The sequence below is a fragment of the Ceratotherium simum genome, chromosome X (assembly GCF_057802395.1).
Source record: "Ceratotherium simum simum isolate JZ-2026a chromosome X, ASM5780239v1, whole genome shotgun sequence".
Lineage (NCBI taxonomy): Eukaryota > Metazoa > Chordata > Mammalia > Perissodactyla > Rhinocerotidae > Ceratotherium > Ceratotherium simum.
In genome coordinates, this window is record NC_141940.1 from 3602608 (window position 1) to 3625913 (window position 23306).

General features: G+C 46.7%; 1 protein-coding gene across 1 annotated transcript; it reads right to left on the minus strand.

The window, feature by feature from the left end:
• Positions 1–2108: 2108 nt before the first annotated feature.
• GABRE (gamma-aminobutyric acid type A receptor subunit epsilon) lies at positions 2109–21962 on the minus strand. The gene is made up of 9 exons (XM_004443806.3): positions 21869–21962; positions 17525–17745; positions 17018–17085; positions 11958–12178; positions 11139–11221; positions 9620–9757; positions 5386–5538; positions 5070–5269; positions 2109–4789 (listed from the first exon to the last, which is right to left on the minus strand). Exons 1-9 carry the CDS (start codon positions 21922–21924, stop codon positions 4457–4459), a joined length of 1473 nt encoding a protein of 490 aa, XP_004443863.1. The 5' UTR covers positions 21925–21962; the 3' UTR covers positions 2109–4456.
• Positions 21963–23306: the final 1344 nt, after the last annotated feature.

The following is a 23306-nucleotide window of genomic DNA, read 5'->3' on the forward strand; positions in this document are numbered from 1 at the left end:
GAGAGCCTCAGCCAGTACCACTATTCAAGAGCGTAGAGTGTTTGATCTACTGAGACGTGAATTTGTGTATAAGATTGGACACAGAGATCCACTTTCCAGCCAAAGGAGTCCAACGCTGGACACATGGCTCAGGATTCTATTACATATTGCACCACTGAGAAGGTGCTGGCCAGATAGAGTGATGAAACGGTGTGTTGAAGGCACAACTGAAGTGCCAGATTGGAGATGATACCCCAAGAACATGGGGCGTCACCCACCAGCAGGCATTATACATCCTAAATCAATGACCATTATACAGGAGAATATACAGGTTTGGGAACTAAGGAGTAGGAGTGGGAGTTGTCTTGCTTATCATCCCTCCCAGTGACCCACTTGGGGAATTTGTGCTTCCCATCCTCATAATTCTGGGTTCTGCAGGTTTAGAGTTCTTAACTCCCAGATTGTAAGTGCCTTCACCAGGGGACAACACAAGAGTTCCATTAAATTTTAATTCATGGCTGCTGCCTGTTCACTTTTGACATCAGCCAAAAGAAAACAAGTCACCATCCTGACAGGAGAAATTGACCCTAATCATCGGGAAGAGATAGGGCCACTGCTATACAACGAGGGCAGTCAAGAATAGGTTTGGTGTCTAGGTGACCCACTTAGGTATCTCTTGGAAATGACAAACAAGATCTCTAGCCATGGCTTGAGACGGGCATGGTGTCCAGAGTCTCAAACCCCTTTTAGTCACTCCACCAGGTAAGCTACCTTGATCAGCAGAGATACTAGCTGAGGAAATCTAGAATGGGTAGTGCAGCTTGGAGACAATAAATAACAGTTAAGGCCCTAAGACTGCTTCAGTAGCAGATGCTGTAGTGTGTTTTACCAATCTTGTAAGTTTTCCTCAGGAAAAGAAGCTCAATATAATCATGGGAGAATTGCTCTAGAATTTATTTATATGAAGCAAACAAGCCTGAGCAAGGTGAGGGATGAACTGTAGTGGATGCTGTAGTGTGTTGCCAAGACCTTCCCACATCCCTGCCCCTTTGGCACAGAAGCCCTCATTTATTCAGCTGCTGAGATTGTTGGAGGCTTCCAACAACTCAGCCTTCAGCTGAGTCCTTCTCCATACATATCAAGTTCATGTCCCCTTCAAGTTCATGCTCACATCTAATGACTGATCAGTGCAAGAGTGTAAAGGTGCAGCCCCTTTGCACTGATGTGTGACAATTCGAAGGCCCATCCCAACTCCAGAACTCCCCATGTGTTCAGCTGAGGCCATTTTCGTGACTGCATTGCAGGCCAATCTCTTCTCTACTCAGCCCTGCTCCCTTCACTCCACCCACAGGCTTGACTCTACCAGCACTCCCCAGTTAACCTCCTGCACTCTAATCTCAGTCTCAGAGACTGCTTCCCAGTAAAACTACCCAGTGATGGTGTGTTTTGTTATACTTTTTTTTTTTTTTTGCCTTTTGCTTTAGTTATTATTTCTTGGTATGGATAAATTTTTCAATATTTTCCTTTATAGTTTCTGGTGTTTTATGTCATACTTAGAAAGGCCTTTCCCATCCCAAGAATATAAACATATTCACCCATATTGTCTTATGTCATATTGTCTTATTTCCTTAAAAAGTTTTTAAATCTTTCATTCATCTGTAATTTCAATGTAAAGAGAGAGATAGAGACATAGTTTTACTCATTGTTTTTTAAGTGATTAACTAGTTCTTCTTACACTATTTATTTTAAAAATTCCTCTTTCCCCAAAACTTTACTAAAGTGTAGTGTGCTTTTATCCTTTTTTCCAATTTCTAAGTTTCGATGCTTAACTCAGTTTCCTTCCATTGTAGTTAGTAATTGAAATGCTTAAATTATGATTTTTTTCTAAGTGCAGTGTTGACTGCATCCCATGCATTTTAACATGTAGTTTTTTCTTCACTAATTTTATTTTTTAGATATTATGTGCCCAATTATGGTTTCAATTTCTTCATTTTTAAAGAACTGTGTGAGTTTTTTAAAATTTACAAATGATAGGAATTTTATTTGCTCTTAGCTTTGTTGTAGTGGGATTAAGGAATCTGGTTTACACTATTTTTGTTTCAAAATGCATTTAAATATGGGTACTCACAAATTTGCATGTCTCCATTGCTCAGGAGCAAGGCTACCTTTTTTTTTTTTTCTTGCATCTTTCTAATGTAAAGTAAAAGTGAGGAACTATTTTCCTTGCTCTAAATTGTTACTTGTAATTTGCTGTGGGTTAGGACATTAGAAAATACACAGTAGAGGCATGTGGATTTCTTATAGGGAAAGTGCTTGAGCATCATTTCAAGAAACTTATGGCAAAAATGGTGGTTGTTCCGATGCCATTTTTGTCTCCTCCTTGGTTTTTGTTGTTTCCGTGTTCCCTTAGAGTTAGATGTGTCACAGGATGCCAAGGCCAACACTTCCCAATATACCTTTAGAGACTTCCCATTTGAAGTGTGGATCAATAAGATCTTCAGGCTTGCTCCTAGCCAAGAGAGGGTATTGGGATTTCTGGGGTCTGGTCCCACTCCACTACTGACTGGTTGTGAGAGTAGACGCACAACAAACACTCCTCTCTTTGCCTCAGCATCTCCATCTTTACACAGTTGGAGGGAAGTGTTCTGAGTCTGATGGTCTCTAGGAACCTTCTAGCTCTGACTAGGTGAGGCTAGAATGATGGGCAGAATGAAAGGGACATGGAAGGGAGCAGAGGCATAGGAGGAAGTAAGAGAATCAGTAAAAGGAGGCCACCCACTTGGCCACTCTCTTCCCGTCAGTTCTCCACATGGTGCATGCTTGGTGGTCTGGGAGTCATGGATGGGAGAGAGGAAGAGACAAAGGTTCAGGTCATTGATTTAAGATTTCAAACCTGAGCTGAGAACAAACTTGAATGCCTGAGAAACCAGCCATACTTTCCATGCTTTGCTGATATATTTATTGATATATTTCCCCTTTTCAGGTGATGGTGACAAAAAGCAGATGGATCCCACACCCTACCCAACCCCAAATAAAATACAGACACAGATTTCATTCAGCATATACAAGCATTGGGGCATGTCCAAATTCACGTCACTGGGTTACCAGAGCCAGGAGAGTTTTGATCTTGGGGGCAGTCTGAACACCTGAGGCCCAGGAATTGAGCAAGCCAATGCTGAAGAGAGGCTGCCACTCTGCGTACTGCCACTGGGGTGCCAGCAGAGGCTATAGAAGGTGACAGTGGGCTCATGGGTGGTTTCCAGTGAGATCCACAGTCCCATAGAAATCTGTGCCTCAGGGTTCTCATCTGCAAAATGGGGATAAGAATCCTGCCCTGAATATATCACAGGGCTATGATGAGGACCAAAATATAAATATAAATAATTTGTCAAAAGTGCTTTGCAAAAGGTAAAGTGCTGTACAAGTTTAAGGGAGTTCAATTGATTGATTGTGATTGTGAGAGTGCCCCAGGGATAAGAGTGGACTAGCTCATGGGTCCAGGAGCCCACAAAGTGGCAGAACCCCTATGCTGTGCCTTAGGTGGACACCAATCAATGCAGGTAATGCCTGCTGCAAAGCAGAGTTCTCTTAGTTTCTTGGCCCCAGGAAGTCACCATGGCCTAGCACCTGGGTCAGGGCTGGGAAAGTCACTGGGGAAGTTACAGAAAGAGTCACAGGGGTCAAGGAAGAGAAAGAAGGTGGCATACAAAGCAAAGGGTTATTACTATTATCACACACGAAAATAGATACCCACTGGATGCAAGGCATTGAATTGGTAGTGCAGATGAGGGATGGAGGCGGTGGGGGGAGAAGGAGGTGCACAGCAGCAGAGGGAGGGATACTGTCCTAAAGAGGCTCAATTGCTGACTCCCCTCCTCCTAAAGGATAATACCAGTGTCTGTCTATCTGCAGAGGAAGGGAGGGCAGGGAGATAGAACCAAGAATATAATAATCTGAACTAAGGACGGGGGACCCTGCCCCCTGTCACACTGCTGCCTAGCATATTAAGGAGGTGTCAGGAACAGGCAAGCAACTGGTCCGTGCACTTTGAGGCTGAGGCCAGAGCTGGGCCTGGACCACCACAAAGGCAGTATTGGGTTTCTGGAAAAAGGCAGTGGTTGTCAACACTGTTGGGAGATAGCTAATCTGCTCATACATGGGCACAGTCTTAGGGAGCTGGTCACTGAGAGCCTATGATTTTTAAGCCTAACCATCATAAACTCCCCTTGAAGACTAGAGAGGTGGGTCATTTTACTTGAAATGGGCTGCCAAGGAGATTCAATGAATAGGCCAGGTAGGGGAGAGGGCCAGCAAAGACCAATTCTCTTCAGGCTTATATTTGGGGAATGGGGAAGGGGGAAGGAATGACACTCTCTAGTTGCTCTTGCTGCTGCTGCTTTCCCCCAACTCCCTTGGCAAGGGAAGTGGGACCTCCTGGGGAACTAGGGAGGCTGCCCCACAGGGTACCAGCTGGTACCTACAGGTTAAGGCAAACAAGCCAGTAGACCACATTGAAGAAGAAGAAGGACACTGGGAAAACAACTCGCGAGTAGTTATCCAGGCGGTAGATGTGGATGAAGAGGCGGCCATGCTGCCAGATACTGCCCTCACAACTGCGGACCATGCAGAAGTACTTCCTGCACCACTTGCAGCAGCTGCCAAGGCGCTGGGTGCTAGCTGGGCCGAGGGACTGCTGGGCTGGGCAAGATGGGCCCTCCTCTTCATCACTCTCCTCAGAGTCGTCGATCTCGCACACAAAAGCCTCCTGATGCTGGCGGGCACGGGGAGGGGTCAGGGCATGGGTACGAGGCTGAAATGGACAAGGGAAGAAGGGGAATAAAGTCAAAGAAAGATGAACCAAGCCTAGGTGCTGCCTCAGGAGTTTCTGGAGATTCTGTCCTTGGCACACTGTTTCTTGCCCCCTAGAATTCCCACCATCACATCAGAAAGTTTATTCAAATCCCCCTAAAAACCCAGGTTACCCTCCACCACTCAGTGAGCTGGCCAGCATGTGCCATATGTCCTAGTGCCCTCCCATGCATGCCTTCATACTCCAAAGCCTTGTCACCACTCCCATACCCAGGTCATACATGGCGAAGTTTCGGAGAACCACGGGGTTTCGTCCGGTTGTAGGTCAGGAAGTTGAGCACAGCAAACTCCATCAGAGCACTGAAGCAGAAGACAAAGCAGATGGCAATATAGAAATCCAAGCTTGTGATATAGGAGACACGTGGGAAATTCCTCCGGGAAAAGGTGCCCAGTGTGGTCATGGTGAGTACGGAGGTGATCCCTGGGAAAGCACAGGAGTGGAGATGGGCTCAGCTACTGATCCATAATTTACACTGCTGAAAGGACTTCTGATAAGGCAATTCTGTGCCCATGGGTGTATCCACCTTATCCACTTACCTAAAGAGGTCCTGGCAGGAGCAGACTCTTTCTTGATCCAAAAGGAAACCCAGGAGATCATTGTGGTCACAGAAGAAGGAACATAGTTTTGAAAGGCAACAAAACCAAACCGCCTGCTCACATTGAAGAAAAGCGTCATGACCATGAAATCACCTAGAAGACATAAAAAATTCCACTTCATTACAGCACTGAGGTGAGGGTCTCCCTGAGGCAGGGCAGGCATATTAAGGGTCTCATTGTTTAGCTCATGGGATCCCCACCAGAGTACTAGGATAGAGGCACATTATTCCAATGCCACACACAAAGGATCAGAAGAAGCCCAGAGAGAAGACTCATTGCAAGACCCATGGTCAGTTAAGAACTAAATCAGGGCCAGAACCTTAATCACTTCTTTCTCAGTTCACTGTCCCACATCCCACATCTGTCTTTCTAGGGTGGCGGAAGAGTCAGATGAAAGTGAAAAAGAATCAGTTAGCCCTCTAGATATCAGGACCACACAGCTAATGTCTAGATGGCTGATTGAGGCCTTCACATCCATTGAAGTGCCACATCTACTCTGAAGAATCACAGCCTTACACCTGCACTGCTGGCCCCTGCAATGTATACTCTCAGGAAACGAGCCACAGGCAGCTTGTGCTGTGGTAGGGGAAGCACAGAACCCATTCAGCCTTCTTCCTATACATTCATGTGCTGGTGAAATGCCCTAGTTAGCACTATTCTGTCAATAGCCAAAAGAAATCACTCATCTACCCCCAAACCTCTGGTGGTTCCCTGTTCCGCAAGAGCTATAGAATCAAATCTCCACTCTGTAATCTGACACTAAAGGCCCACTAGAACCTGGCTCCAACTGACATCTTATACACACAGGCACACACACAACTTACCCTCAGCTAATCCCATCTGCTCTCAGATGCCCTGAGATAGCTTGCATATTTACACCAATATTCAAACCCTGGACTCCCCGTTCTTAGTCTATTGCCCTAACCCAAATGGAGTGTTCTGGGAAAATAGAAGAATTAGCTGAAAGTGAAAATTTCAGTCAGCCTTCTAGATGTCAGGTCTGAAGATTATACATCCACAAGGCAGACTGAGGTCTTCACATTCTGAACATCAAGTCCTTAATATTGGCTCTCAGCCTAGATAGTGATGGCTCCTACAGGATTTGATGACAATCTATATCTCTACTTGGCACCTTCTGTTGTACCCTTAATGCTGCCTTATACTCTGACACACTCATTCCAAACACTCTGCATGTTCATCATGACTCCAGGGATTTGTGGGGCTTTTCTGAGCCCAGAACATCCCTTTTCACTCTCAACATCACACTGGATTTGTAATAGCTCAAATGCTGGCTCCTAGCAAAGCTAAGCTCCAAACTTACACCTCAGTGATGTTGTAGAAGTCCTTGGCCTTGAATTAGGTGGGCTTTTACATCCCTTCAGGGCAGGGCTTATGTGGGCCCTATGGCTTGGCTCCAGCCCATCTAAGCCCAGCGCAGCTTGGAACCTATCAGATGCTCAGCAACTCTTGCTGCTGCCTTGCAACAGCTTTGTAAAGCAGACCAGAACACTAAACTGTTCAAGTCTCCTCCTAATTTGGAAAGTAGATCACTGCCCAGCAGGTCTGGGTATGTTGGAGCTGAATGAGAAGAGCAGCCTTTCCTACTCACCTTGGCAGAACTGACACTCAAGGGGCAGGACTTCTCAGAATCTTGTGGAAAAAGGCAAGGAAGTGGAATACCTGTGTCCAGAGTAGTAGCTTTGGGGATATAACTCCTACTCCAGGGCTTCTGCAGGGACCACTCACACTTGCCTACTGGCCAGAATGTATTTATCAAGTTTCTAGTTCTCTTGCCCTTGACTGCAATTTAAAATACCCCTATTTAGCTACAACCACTCCCTGCAAAACATTTCTGAGTTTATATTTCTTGTTGCAAGAAGATTTATTATCCTATCAGCTTTTTCTATTTTTATTTGACTTATTCCAGCCAAAGAAGAACCTTCTCCCCTTGTCAAGAGATGGAAAATTGTCTTTGAAGGCCCAAAGAAAGATACTAGCATACACTTTCTTATTCCTGAGGAATGCAGGAGCATGAGTAAGGGAAAAAAGATAAAAAGATATCTGGGGCTGAGGAGCTAAAGCAAAAAAAAAAAAAAGAAAAAAAAAGCTAAAGATGGTTTCTGCTCTTATCTGCTTTGGCCAGACCACAGTTGGTCACTGCACTATCAGAACACAATTAAAAAGACTGTGTCCAGAGGACTGAGACTAGAAAGATGAGTAGACGCAAAGCTTTGAAGAACAAGGGAAGAAAAAGGAAGTAGGGCTGTATAGCCTATAAAATCCTATGACCCAGGGTTGGAACTATGATACTGGTCCTTTCATCTTGACCTTGTGGAAGAGCGACTAGACTTACTGTAAGCTCAGTGGTTCTAGGGAAAAAAGAACTAAGTCCAATGGGTGGAAGTTCCAGAGAGTCCAACTTCAGATGAATAGGGAGAGTTTTCTGATGGACAGAGTTGTCTAGAGAAGAAAGAAACTCCTTTAAAAGAAAGTGAAGTCCTGATAGTGGGTAAGATTCCATCAGAGGCTCAACAGCCACCAGTGAAGGATGGTTCACTCACTGGAGGCAAAGTTGGACTCTCTGAGAGCCTCCTGAAGCAGAGACTCTCTAGATCAAGACCCAAGGTGGCCAGAGTAGTAAGCTATCACTGCATTCTGAACCCTTAGGAGCTGAGTATGTAAGTCTGCTCTAGATGGAGAGAACTGCCCAGGGGCCGACTGGAAGAGTTTGGGACCAGTCCCAAAGATAACTATGATACTGGAGAAACCATGATTCAAGGTCAACTAGCCTCTAGCAGAAGAGAAAAAAGCCCTTTTCCTTTCTCCCTAAGAACCCTCCTCTCTCCCAAGGAGGGCTGGTGCTTACCTATTGTCATTGCTTTGGTGTTGATGCTGGCTCTGGGACTTTGTAGTCACTAGGGCACCATTTTGAAACAATGCACAACCATGTATTAAATGGAACCACTAGTGACCTGAAAGCCCCTGGCCCTTGTCTCCTCTGCCGCTTTTGATGATGGGTCCCCACCTGTCTAGGAAAACAGGTGCAGAAAGGCAAGAAGCAGCTCCATGGTTAGCTGGCAGAAAAGCAAGGATCCTGAGTCAAAGGTAGTAAAACTGCTTACCCAGAGCCCCCGAAGAAAAAGAAAGCATTTGTAAAGCAGCCCTCTGCCCCTGCCTAGTACTATGCAAGCAAAGCTCTAGCCAGATGAGCATGAGCTATCCCTTACCCAGTGACCCACTCAACAAGTGAGACAAAAGCTTATTTTCTGCCTAGCCTCAGGGAAGCAAAGCAAGACACCTCCCACGGCAAATGGCTGGTTGGGTGACTGGCTCCATCTGCATTCTGGAAATGATGAGAGCAGTGCCTCCACTGTCCTGACTTGGTCAGTATGTGTGAAGAGGGTTTCCAGGGCTGCTCCGGGAGCAACCCTGGGGAGGTCCCTTGGCCCCTCATTCAGATTACCTAGGAACACAAGCAAAGATGCTCACACCTCATTGGGAGCTTAACTTTAAGAGACCCAGGACCCTGCCCTTTAGTCTTTGTTAGGGACAAGGTCAGAAAACCACTGAATACCATATCCATGTTGAATCCACCATGAAGCCTCTGACAAGAATCTGTGCTTGTCAGAGCTGCTCCTTTAAAATAAATGTTGATGCAGTAGCCATTGTAGCTGCTAAAACTTCCTCCATGCTATCCCAGCCCTCACCTAGCTAACATTAGAATTCTAGCCTCCACCTCTACCTCTTGTTGGGATGGACTTTCCTTCCCACTCAACCAGCGTGGATTGGTTCTGGGTATGGAGAAGTCACATGAGCTCTATTCCCCAAAGTCATCCAAGTAGGTCAGTTGTAACAAAAAGCTTGAAACTGAAGGGTCTACATGGCAAAGCTAATTGTAAATTCTGACAGCAATAAAACTTGATCTACTTACCTACCCTCCTGGGGGTTTGGCAAAGCACTTACTTCTTTGCAGATGAGACTGAGATGTAGTTACAAAGTCTCAGTTTCCTCTGCAAACAGTTGTAAGCGCGTAGCATTTACAAGACAGGAGCTATGTTCTACAATATTTCCATGGGATTATTACATAGCATTTATATATATGGATGGCCACCTCCAGGCATTCCTACCACCTTCCTGGGCCTCTGCCAAGCTCTGGCTCCAAAAGTGCACTTACCAGCTGGAGTTGAGATAGTTTCAGTCTCGTTGCTCACTCCTGTAAAATCGAACTGGAAGAGCTTCCAGGAATTATTCTTATTGATTTCAAGCTCGAAATTTTCCCACTTGTAGATCATCTCATTCTCAGGGTAGGAAACTGTAAAGCAACGTGGAGAGGAGGGTCATGTGAGACTGGGAAGCCCAGCTGAGGTCTCCACCAGTATGGAGTCTGAGCAATGCCTTGGTGTTCTGACTCTGGCCTCACTAGCTGTGTGACCTTGTCTCTCTTACCTCATTGTTGAAGTCCATTCTATTAGTGCATTTACTGAACATTTCTCAGTACCAGGCCCTGTGCTGGAAATACAGAGACAAGTAAGGCAGGAGCCCTGCCCTCAAGCATTCACATTTTATTCAGTAAGACAGTGCACATACATCTGTAATTGTTGGAATTGCTCTGAGAAACCTCTGCCCATGGGACAGTGGGGAAACAGAAGAGGGAAAGATAACTCGGGGACACACCCAGAAAGAGTGTAGGTGATATCCCTAATAAGTCTTAAAAGTCGAGTAAATATTCTCTGCATGGATAAGGCTGAAGGGGTGAGGAGGGTTTCTATACACAGAAAGGTGAAAATGCCTGATGTATTATAGAAATCCCAAAAGTTCAGGATGGTAGAGGATATCTAGCTCACAGAGGATAGATGATGTGCAGGAGTGAGTAGCAGGGACCAGTTCATGAAGTGCCTTGAGGGTCATTCTAAGGAATTTGGTATTGATCCATGTGAGTTTAGGAAGGATTTGAAACTAGGAAGTGACCTGGTCTAGATGATGCTTCAGCTAGGTCACTCTGGTCATTATATGAGGATGGCCTGTTGACAGGCAGACCAGTTATGGGAGGCCAGTGCAGTAATCTAGGCACAATAAAATGGATGAAGTCAAGAGTCAAAGCTGTGGCAGTGAGAATGCAGAGAAATGGACAGAATCAATAGAGATTTGGGAGAGAACACCAACAGGATATGTTGATTGATTAGATATAGGAGGTGAAGGAGAAAAAAGCATCAAAGTTCTTGGCTTGAACAACCAAGTGGGTGACGGTGCCTTTCAATGAGACAGATGGGAACACAAAAGCAACACGTTTATTTTGGGAGTAGAGGTTGGGAGGAGACAATGTATTTAGTTTTGGACATGTTCAGTTTCAAAGTGAAGACGTTGCAAAAGTCCAAGTGGAAGACGACAAAGACCTAAACCAAGATAGTGACAGTGGAGATGGAGAGGAGCAGACACACTTGAGATACATTTCAGAGGCAGGTGATTGACTTGAGATGGGGTGGAAGGGAGAAGGAGGACTCCAACATGAGGCCCAGGTTAGGCAACACAGTATTGTCAGCAGGAAAGGAGATGAGGATGGAGTGGGAGGCCCTGAGCAACCTTGGCACCATCTTAGGAGAAAAGCAGAGGCAGAAAAATATAAAGGGTAAGGATGAGAAAAAGAAGGGGCCCAGCATGACTCTGGGGCCCCAGAAACCTAAGAAGGTACTCACAGCTAGAGAAAGACAGAGGGCAAGAGTGAGAATCCATTGGAAATTTGAGCATGTGGAGTGAACATCCAGCATCAATGGTCATCCTGGAAGGGAGAAAGGAGCCTCATTAGGCTGGCCCTGAGCACTTAGGTATCCACCCCACTTGGGCCTCGGGACCACCACCAATGAGTGGCAACAGTGGGATTTGAGACAAAGAGCTCAAAAGAGAGACAAAAAGAGAAAGAACAGCTTGAAAGTATCTGGTTACTCTGGTATGCAGCATCAGAGAAATGTATGGACTAACTTAGATGGACTTTTGCTTCTTGCCCAGACCAACTTCCAGGACCTGCCAACGTTCTCCCACTCTCTACCACCTCCCTGCCCCTACACTACCCATACACAATCTTCCCCTGCCAGGCATTCAAGTATCCAGCCTGGTCTTAGGTATCTTTCCAACCGCTGTGTTGCTGCTCCGCCTGGACAATTCCACCACCGTGGACGTCTCTTTACATCCAGTGCCCACTTGGGATGGAATTATATAGGCAATGCAGTCATACTGGTGCATTCTAGTGAGGGGAGCTCCAGACTGGGAGCCAAGTAGCTGGGTACCAGTCCCAGCTCTGCCACAAACTTGGTCTGTGGCCTTAAGCAATATCTTTCTATTTCAAGCCTTTAGTGTCTGTGTCTGTACATGAAGGGGTTGAGCTCATGGTCTAGGAAAGCCAGAAGGGCCCTTAGAAGTAACATTCAGGATGAAACCTCTACCCATGGTTCTTTGGTGAAATTTCTCAGAAGGGGAGGAAGAGTCCCAAGAGGTAAGACTCCAGAGGTCTGACATACCTAATTGTGTACAACACCTTGCCATCCTTGTGGATGCGGACCATCTGGTTGGGCATGGTGATCGCATACTCTTGGGTCCTCTTAGAATTCCTAAAAAAGGTGTCCGGGATCCATAACTGGCTCACCATGTTGCCATTCAGAACAAAGCTCTCAAAGCTGCCATTGTAACGGAGGCGTTCGTCATACCAGGTCTGGTAGAAGGTGATGTCAATGGTGTATTCCTGGTGAGAAGGACAGAAAATCACACACTTGGGGCTGTGCAGACAAAGAACATTCCCATGCCATACTGTGATGGGCCTAGCAAGCAGAAAAAAACCCACTTAGGTTTGCACAGAGGAAAGCAGCATGAGTTTGGCTGTAAGAGTTTTCTATTTCCAGGTATTCCCAAAAGAAAGGAACATTCCCAAATGGATAACAGTTTGTGAAGACAAATTTCATCTAGAAACAGTTAGGCAATGGTGTCTCAATTGCATGGGCTGGACTCATCATGTCACCACTCCTTTGTAGGGCTGTGGTGTTACTCCAGACAGGTCAACACCCTCTCGGCCCACACATTTCCATAGAAAATTGAATATCTCAACTCAAAATCATTTTAAACATTTATAAACACACACACCTTTGATTGCATATTGCTAAGTTTCCCCTTTCAGCTTTTATTTGGGGAGCACACATGTCAATTAACCTCAATCTTTCATTCTCCAGAATCATATTTAAAAATGAAGTGCTTTGAGTCATGAGAGAAATGTCTATTTACTGTCATGTTTTTTGAATCATTTTTTGTTTTGTTTTTCCTTTTAAACAAGGGCACCTAACCTCTGAATGTGTGTGTACATATGCATACATATATTGATGATGATTTGGTATCCAGATATTGTCTATCCCATCAATAGTTTGTTAAACATCAAGAAGGCTGTTTAAAAGAAAGAAGTATGAGAAGCTAGTAGTTTGCACCATGGTATTGAAGGAAGAAAAAATGGACTGCAATAGAACTGCAAGCAGCTTGAACAGCAAGTACCAGAACTAGGCCAAGGTAGCACCTTGAGGGCTAGCCCAGCCTCCTTTACTTTAGTGTAGGGACACTGAGGCTCAAAGAGAAAGTGGCCTGTCCAAAGTCACACAAATAGTTAATGGCAGCACACTGGCTGTGATGCTCAGAGCACCATTACCATGGCCTTGCCCTGGGATGAGCTCTCCAGTGCTTATTTCACTTGCACTAACAATCTCTTTCAGTACCAATGTCCAATTTTCCTCTGCAGGATCCCTAGGTCTTTCCCAAGTTATCTTGCATCAAACAATGAACACCAACCAGAAACCCACAACCCTGGAGGCCAGTAGAGCTCTCAGGGGAAAGGTCAAGACAATTCCTACTTGCCTATGGTGCCCAGGCCAAAAAGAGGTGAAAGCTGCTGCCAAATTGCCAGGAGCTGGCCTCCCAGACTGGGAATGTTCCCTAGAGTAGTCCAGAAAGGCAGACAGAAAAAAGCTGGCAGAGCCTGGCTACCATTCACATGGGAGCCCCCAGCCCTGCCCTGCCTGGTCCTGCCAGGCTTCACAAGTGGACTTCAGAGTGTTTCTACAGTCCCAAGCGGCTGCCAGTTCCAATTTGGCCTGCAGAGCTTCCTTCGTTCCCAGGCCACGTGAACTGCTTGGTAGCCAGGGGAAGCCTTCTCTTCCACAATCCACACTGTGCTCCTGCTCTGTGTTATAGTGTTTCAAATGAGCATTTAATTTCTATTTAACAAGATACCAATTGTAAGTTCATTACACATCAACTGATGACTAATGGTTCAATTTTTCCCCAGTTAGACAAGGGAGCTTGGGATGTACATCTCTTTTAGCTCAGCTGAAATTCTAGAAATTTGGTGTCAAGGAATTGGCTTAATTAGAATCGCTTGCAATAATTACCACAGCGAGAAGCAGCCTCAGCAACTGTTGATGCTGCGATGGGCAGCCATTCCCAGACTGGTCACTGCCTTCTAAGGTCAGGCTAGCCTTAGCTTGCATAGCAAAAGTTTAGCCAGGAGACTAGTAGAAACATTTGATTTAAATCCACATGCTGTGGGCTCAGGTTTCTCTCCCTGAGGACAAATCCTGAGCTCTACACAACATCTGATTGACTGAAGGGCGATAGAACTCCCCTCAAACAACCACATCTGCTGTTGAACAGAACAGTGGGGATTCACAACCTTGATAAGGGGCTCAGTTGTCTCAAACATAAAATGAGGATCCCAGGGGCAGCCTCGCCTGCCACAAAGGCTGTCACAACGATCCAAGGAGACAAGTATAGTCTCGTCATTGGCAAGTGCTGTGGCTGTGTGAGATAGACATGCGCTCCCTCTTCACTAAGCACAGGACTCTATAGTGTCCACCAGGGAAAAGTAGGGTACACAAGAACTGGGACCTCCCACAGCTTTAAAGAATTATTTGGAACTATGTAGAAGGCCAGACTTACTGGGGAAATTTAATACCACATGAGTGTTTGGAATCTTCTAAAGGCACTTGGCCCAGGCTGAAGCACCACCTCACTGGCCAAAGAAAATCAAGTTGTTGGCTCCTCTTTGGACCAGTTCTGTATGGCATGCCAGGCTCTGTGACTGCTGAGTTATTAGACTATCCCTTGGGTTTGTCATGTATCAGCACTTCCTGACACCTCAGGTGAGGCCAATGCTGCCAACATTAATAGGCACAGAGCAAGGAGAGATAGCGCATTCAGCTACTGTGAGTGGGGCTACTGCCCTGCTGCCACAAGGGCTTTTACAGATGATAAAAATTAGTTTCCCAAAATTATATCTTACACAAATAACAGGGATTGTAGCCACAAATTTTCCACTATTCTTGAGGCCACTTTCTCCATCCCCACACCAATGACCTGAAAGGTCCATTACCTATTAAGAGTAAACAGTGGCCATGATGGTGGGACCACAAGACCTCAACCTCTGGTTCTTGCTCAGAACCTAATGTTTCTTAGTTTAGCAACAATTTTAGTCAAACTGATTGCTAAATTCATACTCATTTAGTGATAAGCACATTAATAACAGCAAAAAGCAAATCTGACATGAAGGGAAGAGGAAAAAATCTTTTAAATGTTGACAGAAACTCAATAAGATCTTTCTGCCTTCATGCTTCTCTTCTTCCTTGTTATTTCCCAGCATTCTATTCTAGGAGTTACAAGCCTCTACTAGCTCCGACAGGAGAACATCATGGCCATGTGTAGTAGCAGACTCTATGATGGCCCCCCAATGATCTTCACCTCCCGGTGTTTGTGTGTAATCCCCTCCACCTGACTAGTGGCTGGACCTAATGACACACTTCTAATGAATAGAGTACCACAGAAGCAATGAGATGTCGCTCTCAAAATTAGATTACAAAAGTTTGTGGTTTCCATCTTGAGCACCTTTTCTCAGGCTCTTGCTCATTCTGAGGAAAGCCAGCTGCCAAACTGTGAGCTACCCTGTGGAGAGGCCCACATGGCAAGGACCGTGGGAGGCCTCCAGACAACAGCCAGAGAAGAACTGAATCCTGCCAGCAACCATGTGAGAGCTTGGAAGTGGATCCTCCCTCAGTTGAGCCTTCAGATGAGACCCTTGCCCCAACTTACACCTTAACTGCAGCCTTGTGAAAAGCTCTGAAACAGAGGACCCAGCTAAGTCATATGGATTCCTAACTCACACAAGCTATGAGCTAATGACTATTTGTTGTTTTAAAACACTGTGTTTTGGGGTAATTTGCTACATAGAAATACATAAAGTACATTGTGCCTCAAGAACGGGGTAGCCAAACAAAGCATCACAGGAGAAAACCTCACTCTTCCAATCAGCCTATGTAAACACCTTGATCTTCCATGAATGTTTACTTACCTTTGAGTATCTATTTGTAAGTCCTCTCTCAGAGCCTACACTGTGAGCTCACCCAATCACCTGGCACTTGTTGGGTACCAACAGGTATGCTAAAACTGTGTCTGACCTGGCTTGGGCCAAGTTTATGGCTGCAGTGAAGTTGGTTACCACAGCCTTCCTCATTATCAGGCTCTGCAGATGAAAGTGACTTTTGCAGAATATCTTTCATAATTAATTTGCTCAGCTAACATATACTGAGTCCTTGGCATCAAGGAGCCCATAGTTGAGAGAGCAAGGCAGACATAGAGCACATAATTATGATACAACGAGATATGGAAAATCGGGTAAACAACTGTGATATAAGCTAGAAAGATCTGAGTGCCAAAGAAAGGAGTGTGGTGTAAGAAGGGAGCAATTAATAGCCGTGGAGGTCAAGGAAGGTGCCTATGAAAGAGATGTCATTTGAGTTAGACCCTGAAGGGTAAGGCTTATGACAAGTAGAAAACTGGAGCAATGGCATCCCAAATAGCAAACAGCTTGAACAAAGGCTCAGAAGTACAAGATGGTCTGGGAATACCTATACTCTAGTGTGACTAGAGCATGTGGTCTCTAAAGACATGAAAAGAAATAAAACCAGAACCGTGGGTTGGCTACAGCCATGGAGGGCCCTGACTGCTAGAATGTGGGGTTGAACTTCATGCTTTATGCAGGGTCAGGACTGCAGGAGGCACATCACTCAGAAGGCCAAATTAGTAGGTAGATTGGGGTAAGCAGAGACCTTGACTTTTTCATACTTCAGGTGGGAGACAACGAAGGCCAACTGGGGACAGTACCAACACTAGGATGATAGCAGTGGAAAAGGAGAGAAGGAACCAGGGCAAAAGTAGAGAAACAGTCTTAGAGCAAGAGTTGGTAACTATAGACTTAAGTCCATAAAAGTCATTATCAGAAGAAAAGAGCCATTCCATTGTGGTGTTTAAAGTTGCTTTATTATTTTTATTTTGAGTGAAAGACTGGAAAATATAGTCAGGATTCTGAAGGTTCTCTTCAGGCAGCAAAGGACTTACCTTTTCCAGCCTCCTTCTCAAGTCAGTGTTGGTTAAAATCTCTCCCCCCACAAAACTCTTGTTACAGACATACAGAGCAGAAAAAACAAGTACGTGAAAGGCCCCATGGGTCAGCTCCCTGGGCTACGAGATACTGTAATCAAAGCTCAGTACTCACCATGTCCAGGATAGAGATGGGACCGAGGGTGTTGACAGAGAGCTCAACAGTGACCACAGTGGGTTTTTCTGTAAAGGAAGCAGAAGTGGCAGAGGTAAGTGTCAAACAGGGGCGTGGGGCAGGGGAGGGTATGGTCAAAGGGGAGAAAAGGGGAGCTGGATAATGGTTGGACTACACAGTTTCAACATCCTATTCTATTTCTTTCTTTGTTCTTTCATGGCCAGAGTTAATTCATAAACTGTTGACAGCTGGACATACTTCGAAGGTCAATCTAGTCCAGTCATTTCATTTTATAGTTGGAAAACCTAAGAGTGAGAGAAGGGAAAAGTCTAGACCGAGGTTAATGGCATTGCTGAGACTAGAGTTGATATGTCTTACCTGACAGGTCAGCAGCAGATGTTCCTGCCCATGTGATGTCACTCTCACCTACCCCCTAGGCCCATTATCCACACTTATGCCCTCAACCCTCTGCCTCCAGAGGGCAAAGAACTACTTTCTGCTACTCACCGCCAATGCCAGGGCGCAGTTTGTGGTCATAGTTATTCAGGATACTGTTCAGGATGCGAGTGGCTGCTGGCAGTTTGTCAAGTCTACCATGGATACCAATAGCAGTGGGCTTTGTTTCTTCAGAGGGGAGCTTCTTTTCAGACGCCTGGGGCTTGGGGCCATAGACATCATCATCATGGGCAGAGGGTCCCTTCTCCAACTCAACATGAGGTCCTTCAATCCTAGAACATACAAACAAAAAAATGAAGCTCTGTCCTCCACTCTGTAGGAGCCCCAGCTGGTACCTCTTAGGACAGAAGCAAACCAAAATAAGTCTGCAACCCAAGGCATAGTTAAAGAGTGACTGGTAACAGTAAATTATGAGCCAGCAACAGATTATACTTGTTAATTTCTTCTAAATCTTGCTGCTCTTTGGGAACTTTCCATGCTATCCCTCTTTTATGTTAATTCTTTATTAAAAAAATCAATAACAAAACCAAGCTCAAGATTTTAAAAGAATTTTTCAATGTAAAATGAAGAGGGCATTGGTGTATGAGCTCTGACTAATCAGCTGCTGTTACTCACCTTGGTCTCGAGTCTGCCTGGCCAGCACCAACTGGGAGCAAATGAGCAGGAAGAGGGCTAGGACTCCTGAGGAATGCTCTGGAAAGCCAGAGCAGCCTCTCCCAGAGAGAGCTAAAATGCTGTGGGAATATTCTGCATTCCTTTGCTTTTGTGATACTCATGGTATTGGAGTTGGGTGCCAGGGCTGGGGAGAAGCTGTAAGCACTAAGAAAAGGCAGGAGTCCTTCACCTAGACACTGTCGTCCAGGAAATAGATGGCCAAGAGGAGTCCAACCTGAGTGCTACAGCCATGCACCACAGCCAAAAAATAAGAATTAAATTAAATAAAACAAAAATTTAAAAAGCCATCTGCCAATGTATGGAACTCACCGATGGTGTTAGAAGTCAGGGTCATGCACCTTTGCTGGGAGGCAATGAGGAAGGGAGCACCAGGGGGCTTCTGAGGTTCTGCTCATGCTCCAGTCCCTGATGTCTTGATACCAGTGTGGTCATTTTCTGACAACTCCTCAGCTTTACACTTATGATTTGAGCATTTTTCTGCATATATTTTCTAATTCAATAAAAAGTGTTTTGAAAAATAAAAACACTAATAAAAATCTGTTAATATACGGACCTTATTTGGATCCTGACTTTAAAAGGCAAACTGCAAAAAATAAAACAAAACACAACAAAACAAAAAAAAATTTATGATATCATAGGGGAGATTTAAACACTGACTGGATAATTTCTTCAGCACAAAGAAATTATTCTAAACTTTTTGGTGTAATAGTGGTATTTTATTATGTTTTTGGAGTCCTTATGACTATTGAAATACATATTAAAATAGTAACATATAAAGTGATATGATGTCTGAGATTCGCTTTAAAATAATTTAAACTGGAAATGGAGAGTGGGTGGGGTACAGAGAAAATAAGAGTGACTATGAGTTCCACAATTAATGAGGCTGGTGATCGGTACATGGGGATTCATTCTACTGTTCCCTCTACTTTTACATATCTTTGAAAAAATTTATAACTAAAAGCTTTTTAAAAAGCCACGAGCAAAATTAATTGGTGATGTTGGAAGGCAGAAGAGTGGCTTTGTTTGGGGAGGAGAGTGTACTGGGATGGGGCATGTGGGGAGGCTTGGTGGGGGAGGGGACTGGCAATGTTCTATTTCCTGGTCTAGGTGCTGGTTACATGGGCATGTTTACTTTCTGAAAATCCGCTGAGCTGTTCACTCATGATTTCTATGCTTTTTATATTTGTATGTTATACTTCCAAAATGATTCTATTTTTTTTAAAAAAGCCACCAGGCAACTTGCTTCCTAAAAGAAGGAGTTAACAGGGCGAGAGACATGGACATAGCCTCTGTACTGCAGACCAAGGGACTGCCAACTCGAGCAGCAAAATGCATTTTCCTGCAGTATTTCAAGCTCTAGACTTGCTTAACTGGCATACAGATGTGCCAAGTCTATGCCATTTCTCATGTCTCAAGTGGCTAATTCCCTTTGTAGGCAAGAGAAGAATTGGGTTTGGGAAAAGCAGTTTCCATTTCCAAATACCACATTCAGAGATGTCCTCTTTCCCTGAGGCTTTTCCCCTCATCCTCTGAAAAGATAATGCCAGCCACTTTGGGAAGGAAGGAGGGAGAACAGGGGCCTGAGACCTTGCAAAATGAGTGACTTTGCTAGGAGCATGACACAATCAGGATTGGCATTGTCAGCCAAGACCACCCAAGAGTCTGCAGCAGTCCCTCCAAGATGTCTGAAGCCAACAACAAGAACCTCAAGGTACAAGAGGCAAACAAATAAACAAGCTAAAGCCTGGGGATCACTGAAGCTCCCCTGTTCCCAGACTATGTCTGCAACGAAAATGATATCAGAGGGTCTCGAGGTCTCTGTAATCCTACAATTAGCTTTTGCCAGTAAAAAACAAACACAAAAAAACCCTCATCCTGGGATCCCTTGGGGTTAAGGAGCTGCTGACAATGCATATCTTTCCTCAGCCAGCCATTAAACCCACTTTCAGGGATAGAAATAATAAAAACTTGAAAAACACTCATGCCCTGGACTAATGGGATCTCTCCATGGGGGCTTTTCAGACACCCATATCCCTCTAGACGTGATGGCCCAAGATGGAGCTGAATCTCTGCATCCCCCTCCTCCTACTGAGGATGCTCATTCAATTGGCTAGGGGGAGGGAAGGCAACATGAGAAGGGTCACTGGAATGTTTTTTCCAAATAAGCCCTCTTTTTCACCTCACAGATGGAGAAACTGAGGCCCAGATGGGAGAAGGGCTGTGCCCAAAGTTGCACAACTGATTTGAGGCTGAGCCTGGATCAGAACAAGCTTTCCTGGTTCAATGTGGCCCTTGCCAGTACACCCCACTGCCATCTCCTCAGATCTTTCCTGACATCACGGATTGCCATGCTGACAGGGTCTGAACAGCAGTTACTGCAGCCCTTCCCCCTAACTGGAAGGGTAGTTGCCATTTCAACAGCCCCTCTTCCCTGCTGTTTTCCTCTCTGCTCCCCCTCCCTCTTTCTGACCCCACCCCAGACCCCACTTTTGTCGCAGCCAGTCACCATGTCAGCTCTCCCAACCAGTCCAATTCACACCTGAAGGGATGCAGATGACTGGAAATTCCTAGCACGCGTTCAGAAATATTTCCTAAACCCCTGCTGAGGCCAGCCCCCCCAGCTTGGGCACCAGTGAGCCAGCAGAGAGCCACACAGCCTCTCCCTTGAGGAGCAAAAGCATTCTCGGGTGGGGAGAGAAGCCATCTCCCCTCTCCCCAAAACAGATAAGTAAGACACAAGCCCAGGGCCACGGAGACTTCAAGAATGCTCCACAGATCAGGAAGCTTAGGAACTTGTGATAGTTCACACCCAGCAGGAAACAGTCTAAAAAATATGAAGCAGTCATCTTCCACCCTAAAAAGCCAGAAAATGCAGGGGGAAACCTTCCTAGCAAAGTCCTAGGGCCAGAAGAAGGTGTGAGGGAAGCTGGCTGCTCAAGGGGGAAACCTGCTGCTAGCCTTTGGGAAAGGGAGGCGGGACTGAAATCTAGGACCTAAACCACAGACCTCAGAAAATAACATTCCTGGCCTCTGGCTCCAGTCTGCCCAACACCCAGCAGGGTGTCTGGGGAATAAGGAAGGAAGGAGGAGGCTGGCAGCGGAGCAGGGCGGGGTGGATAGCCAGGGCGGGAACCCTTAGACTAAACCAGGGCTTGTGCCTGGGATTGGCACCAAGAAGAGCGGCGGGAAGGGAAGCAAGTAAAGTGAGAGTTGTCTGGCACAGTGCCTGGTGCTCAGTAGGCGCTCAGAAAAAAAAATTTCTAAGAGAAGACAGACTAGTCAACACTCAAACATTTTAGGCGCAATTTCGCTTCCCCAGCCCGCGCGCCTTCCTGGGCGCCACCTTCTCAAAGTCCTCCCCAGTCCCCAGAAGCGCGAGCCTGCCCTGGCCCGTTACCCTTGCCTCTTCCTATGGAAGATTCAGAGAGGGAGGGACGTGCTCTTTCCCAGGCCGCCGCAGTGGTTTAGAGTGTGAGTCCAGGGACGAGAGCAGCCAGGGGACAGGCGTCCCGCCTTCTTTCTTGGGTGCCCCTTCAGGGGCCCGGGGCACCCGTCCTACAGGGAGCGGGATGGAGGCTAGCCGCGCGTCGAGGGCCAGGGGGGCAAGGGAGGCGAGGGGCTCGAGGGACGCGGGGGTGCGGGGGTCCGTGGAGCCGGATTGGTTCCCGGGAAGAGGGAGCTGGGCGCGGAGGGCTCCTGGGTCCCAGGATGGAGACTCACCTCGACGGGAGGATTATGAACATGCTCAGGAGGATCAGGAGAACTTTGGTCAACATTGTAGCAAGGACCGGCGCGACCACCCGTGCGGAGGTCGCTGCGCACGGTCTGGTCGCACCGAGCGAGGCGTGGAGCGTTTTGTTGGGCTCCAACTTTCACTCCTCCCACTTGCCCCGCCCTGCCCCGGGCTCCCCACCTTGACTCCGCCCCCTGAGCCCCGATGGAAATCTCCGACGACTTGTATGCTGCTGCGGCAGAGAAGGCGGGGTAGGCTCGGGCGGGCGTGGGGGAGAAGGAGGGAGCCTTGTCGCCAAGGCCCCCCGCCCCCCACCGCCAGGACTGCGGCGCTGCCAGCTAGCCAGGGGCGGGGGACGAGGGGGAGGGAACAGGAGGCGAGCTAGCGGATCGCGGGATCGCGGGCCTCGGGCGGGGGAAATGGGCGGCCAGCTGCTGCGGCTGGGAGGGCGGCCGCAAACTGGGCCAGGAAGGGGCAAGATGGAGGGCTGGAGTGGGCTTCTGCCTCCTCCGCGACCCCCTCTAACCCGCTGGCGCTTCGTGGGGTCGAACTGTGGCCTCCAGCCCTTGGCCCCCACCACCACCTGTTGCCCCCCATCGCTTCCCCAAATCATCTGGTCTCTGAGATTTCCCCCATCCTCACTCCACACCTTCCAGTCCTTCAGAGCACATCTCTTGGCATCCAAAGGAAGCTGGATAACTTAGTACCTTTCTTGGCACAGGGGAAGAAGAGACTTGGGGGTCTCCCCAGCAAGCTATGATCTCAGTTACACAGGCAGTATTTGGTAGCCAGGGAGGACCTGCCAACAGAGGACCAGGCTGACGCATTCACTGGAGGACTTTCTCTGAACCCCACGGAGGCACTGATGCAATGTGGCTCCCAGTTCAGCCCTGGAGCCTGAGTGTGAGACCTGGCGTGGAGGGACCTTGGAAATCCCTTCTCAAATGCTGGCTGGCCAAATCTTTCTGGAGACTTGGCTCCTGGTCATGTCAGAAGAAGTGAGAAGGCGTGGGGGTGGGGGTGGGAGTTAGTGCCCCATGCAGGGATGATATCTCAAAAGTGGCAAGCATCCTTGGATTTCATCTTTCTTGCCTAGACCTTCATGATTCACTTCAGAGGGGAAGGGATTACAGAGGTTTGCCTAACAAACTGATGTCACACACTAGCAGCACTAGACCTGATGCTCTAGAAGGGGTTGTATGTAACCCAGCTGGTGTGATGCCTCTTTGGAGAGGCTTCGCTGTATCACGCAAATCTAACACACCCTCTCCACCACCCCACCCCTGTCCCATCTCTCTGCTTTGTCATCTTCACAACGGATGCCTTCCTTGGGTGTTTCTTTGCAAGCTTGTTTATGGTGGGTTTCCCCCACTGGAGTAAGCTCAGTGACAAAAACCAAACCAAACCAAACCAAAAACATGTCCG

Coding starts and splice junctions, on each gene's coding strand:
- GABRE (XM_004443806.3), bottom strand. CDS start 21,924: ATGTTGACCAAAGTTCTCCTGATCCTCCTGAGCATGTTCATAATCCTC. Junction 12,179..17,017: donor CCATCTCTATCCTGGACATG/GTGAGTACTGAG, acceptor CCTTCTCACCAG/GAATACACCATTGACATCAC. Junction 4,790..5,069: donor GTTCTCCGAAACTTCGCCAT/GTATGACCTGGG, acceptor TGTCCATTTCAG/CCTCGTACCCATGCCCTGAC.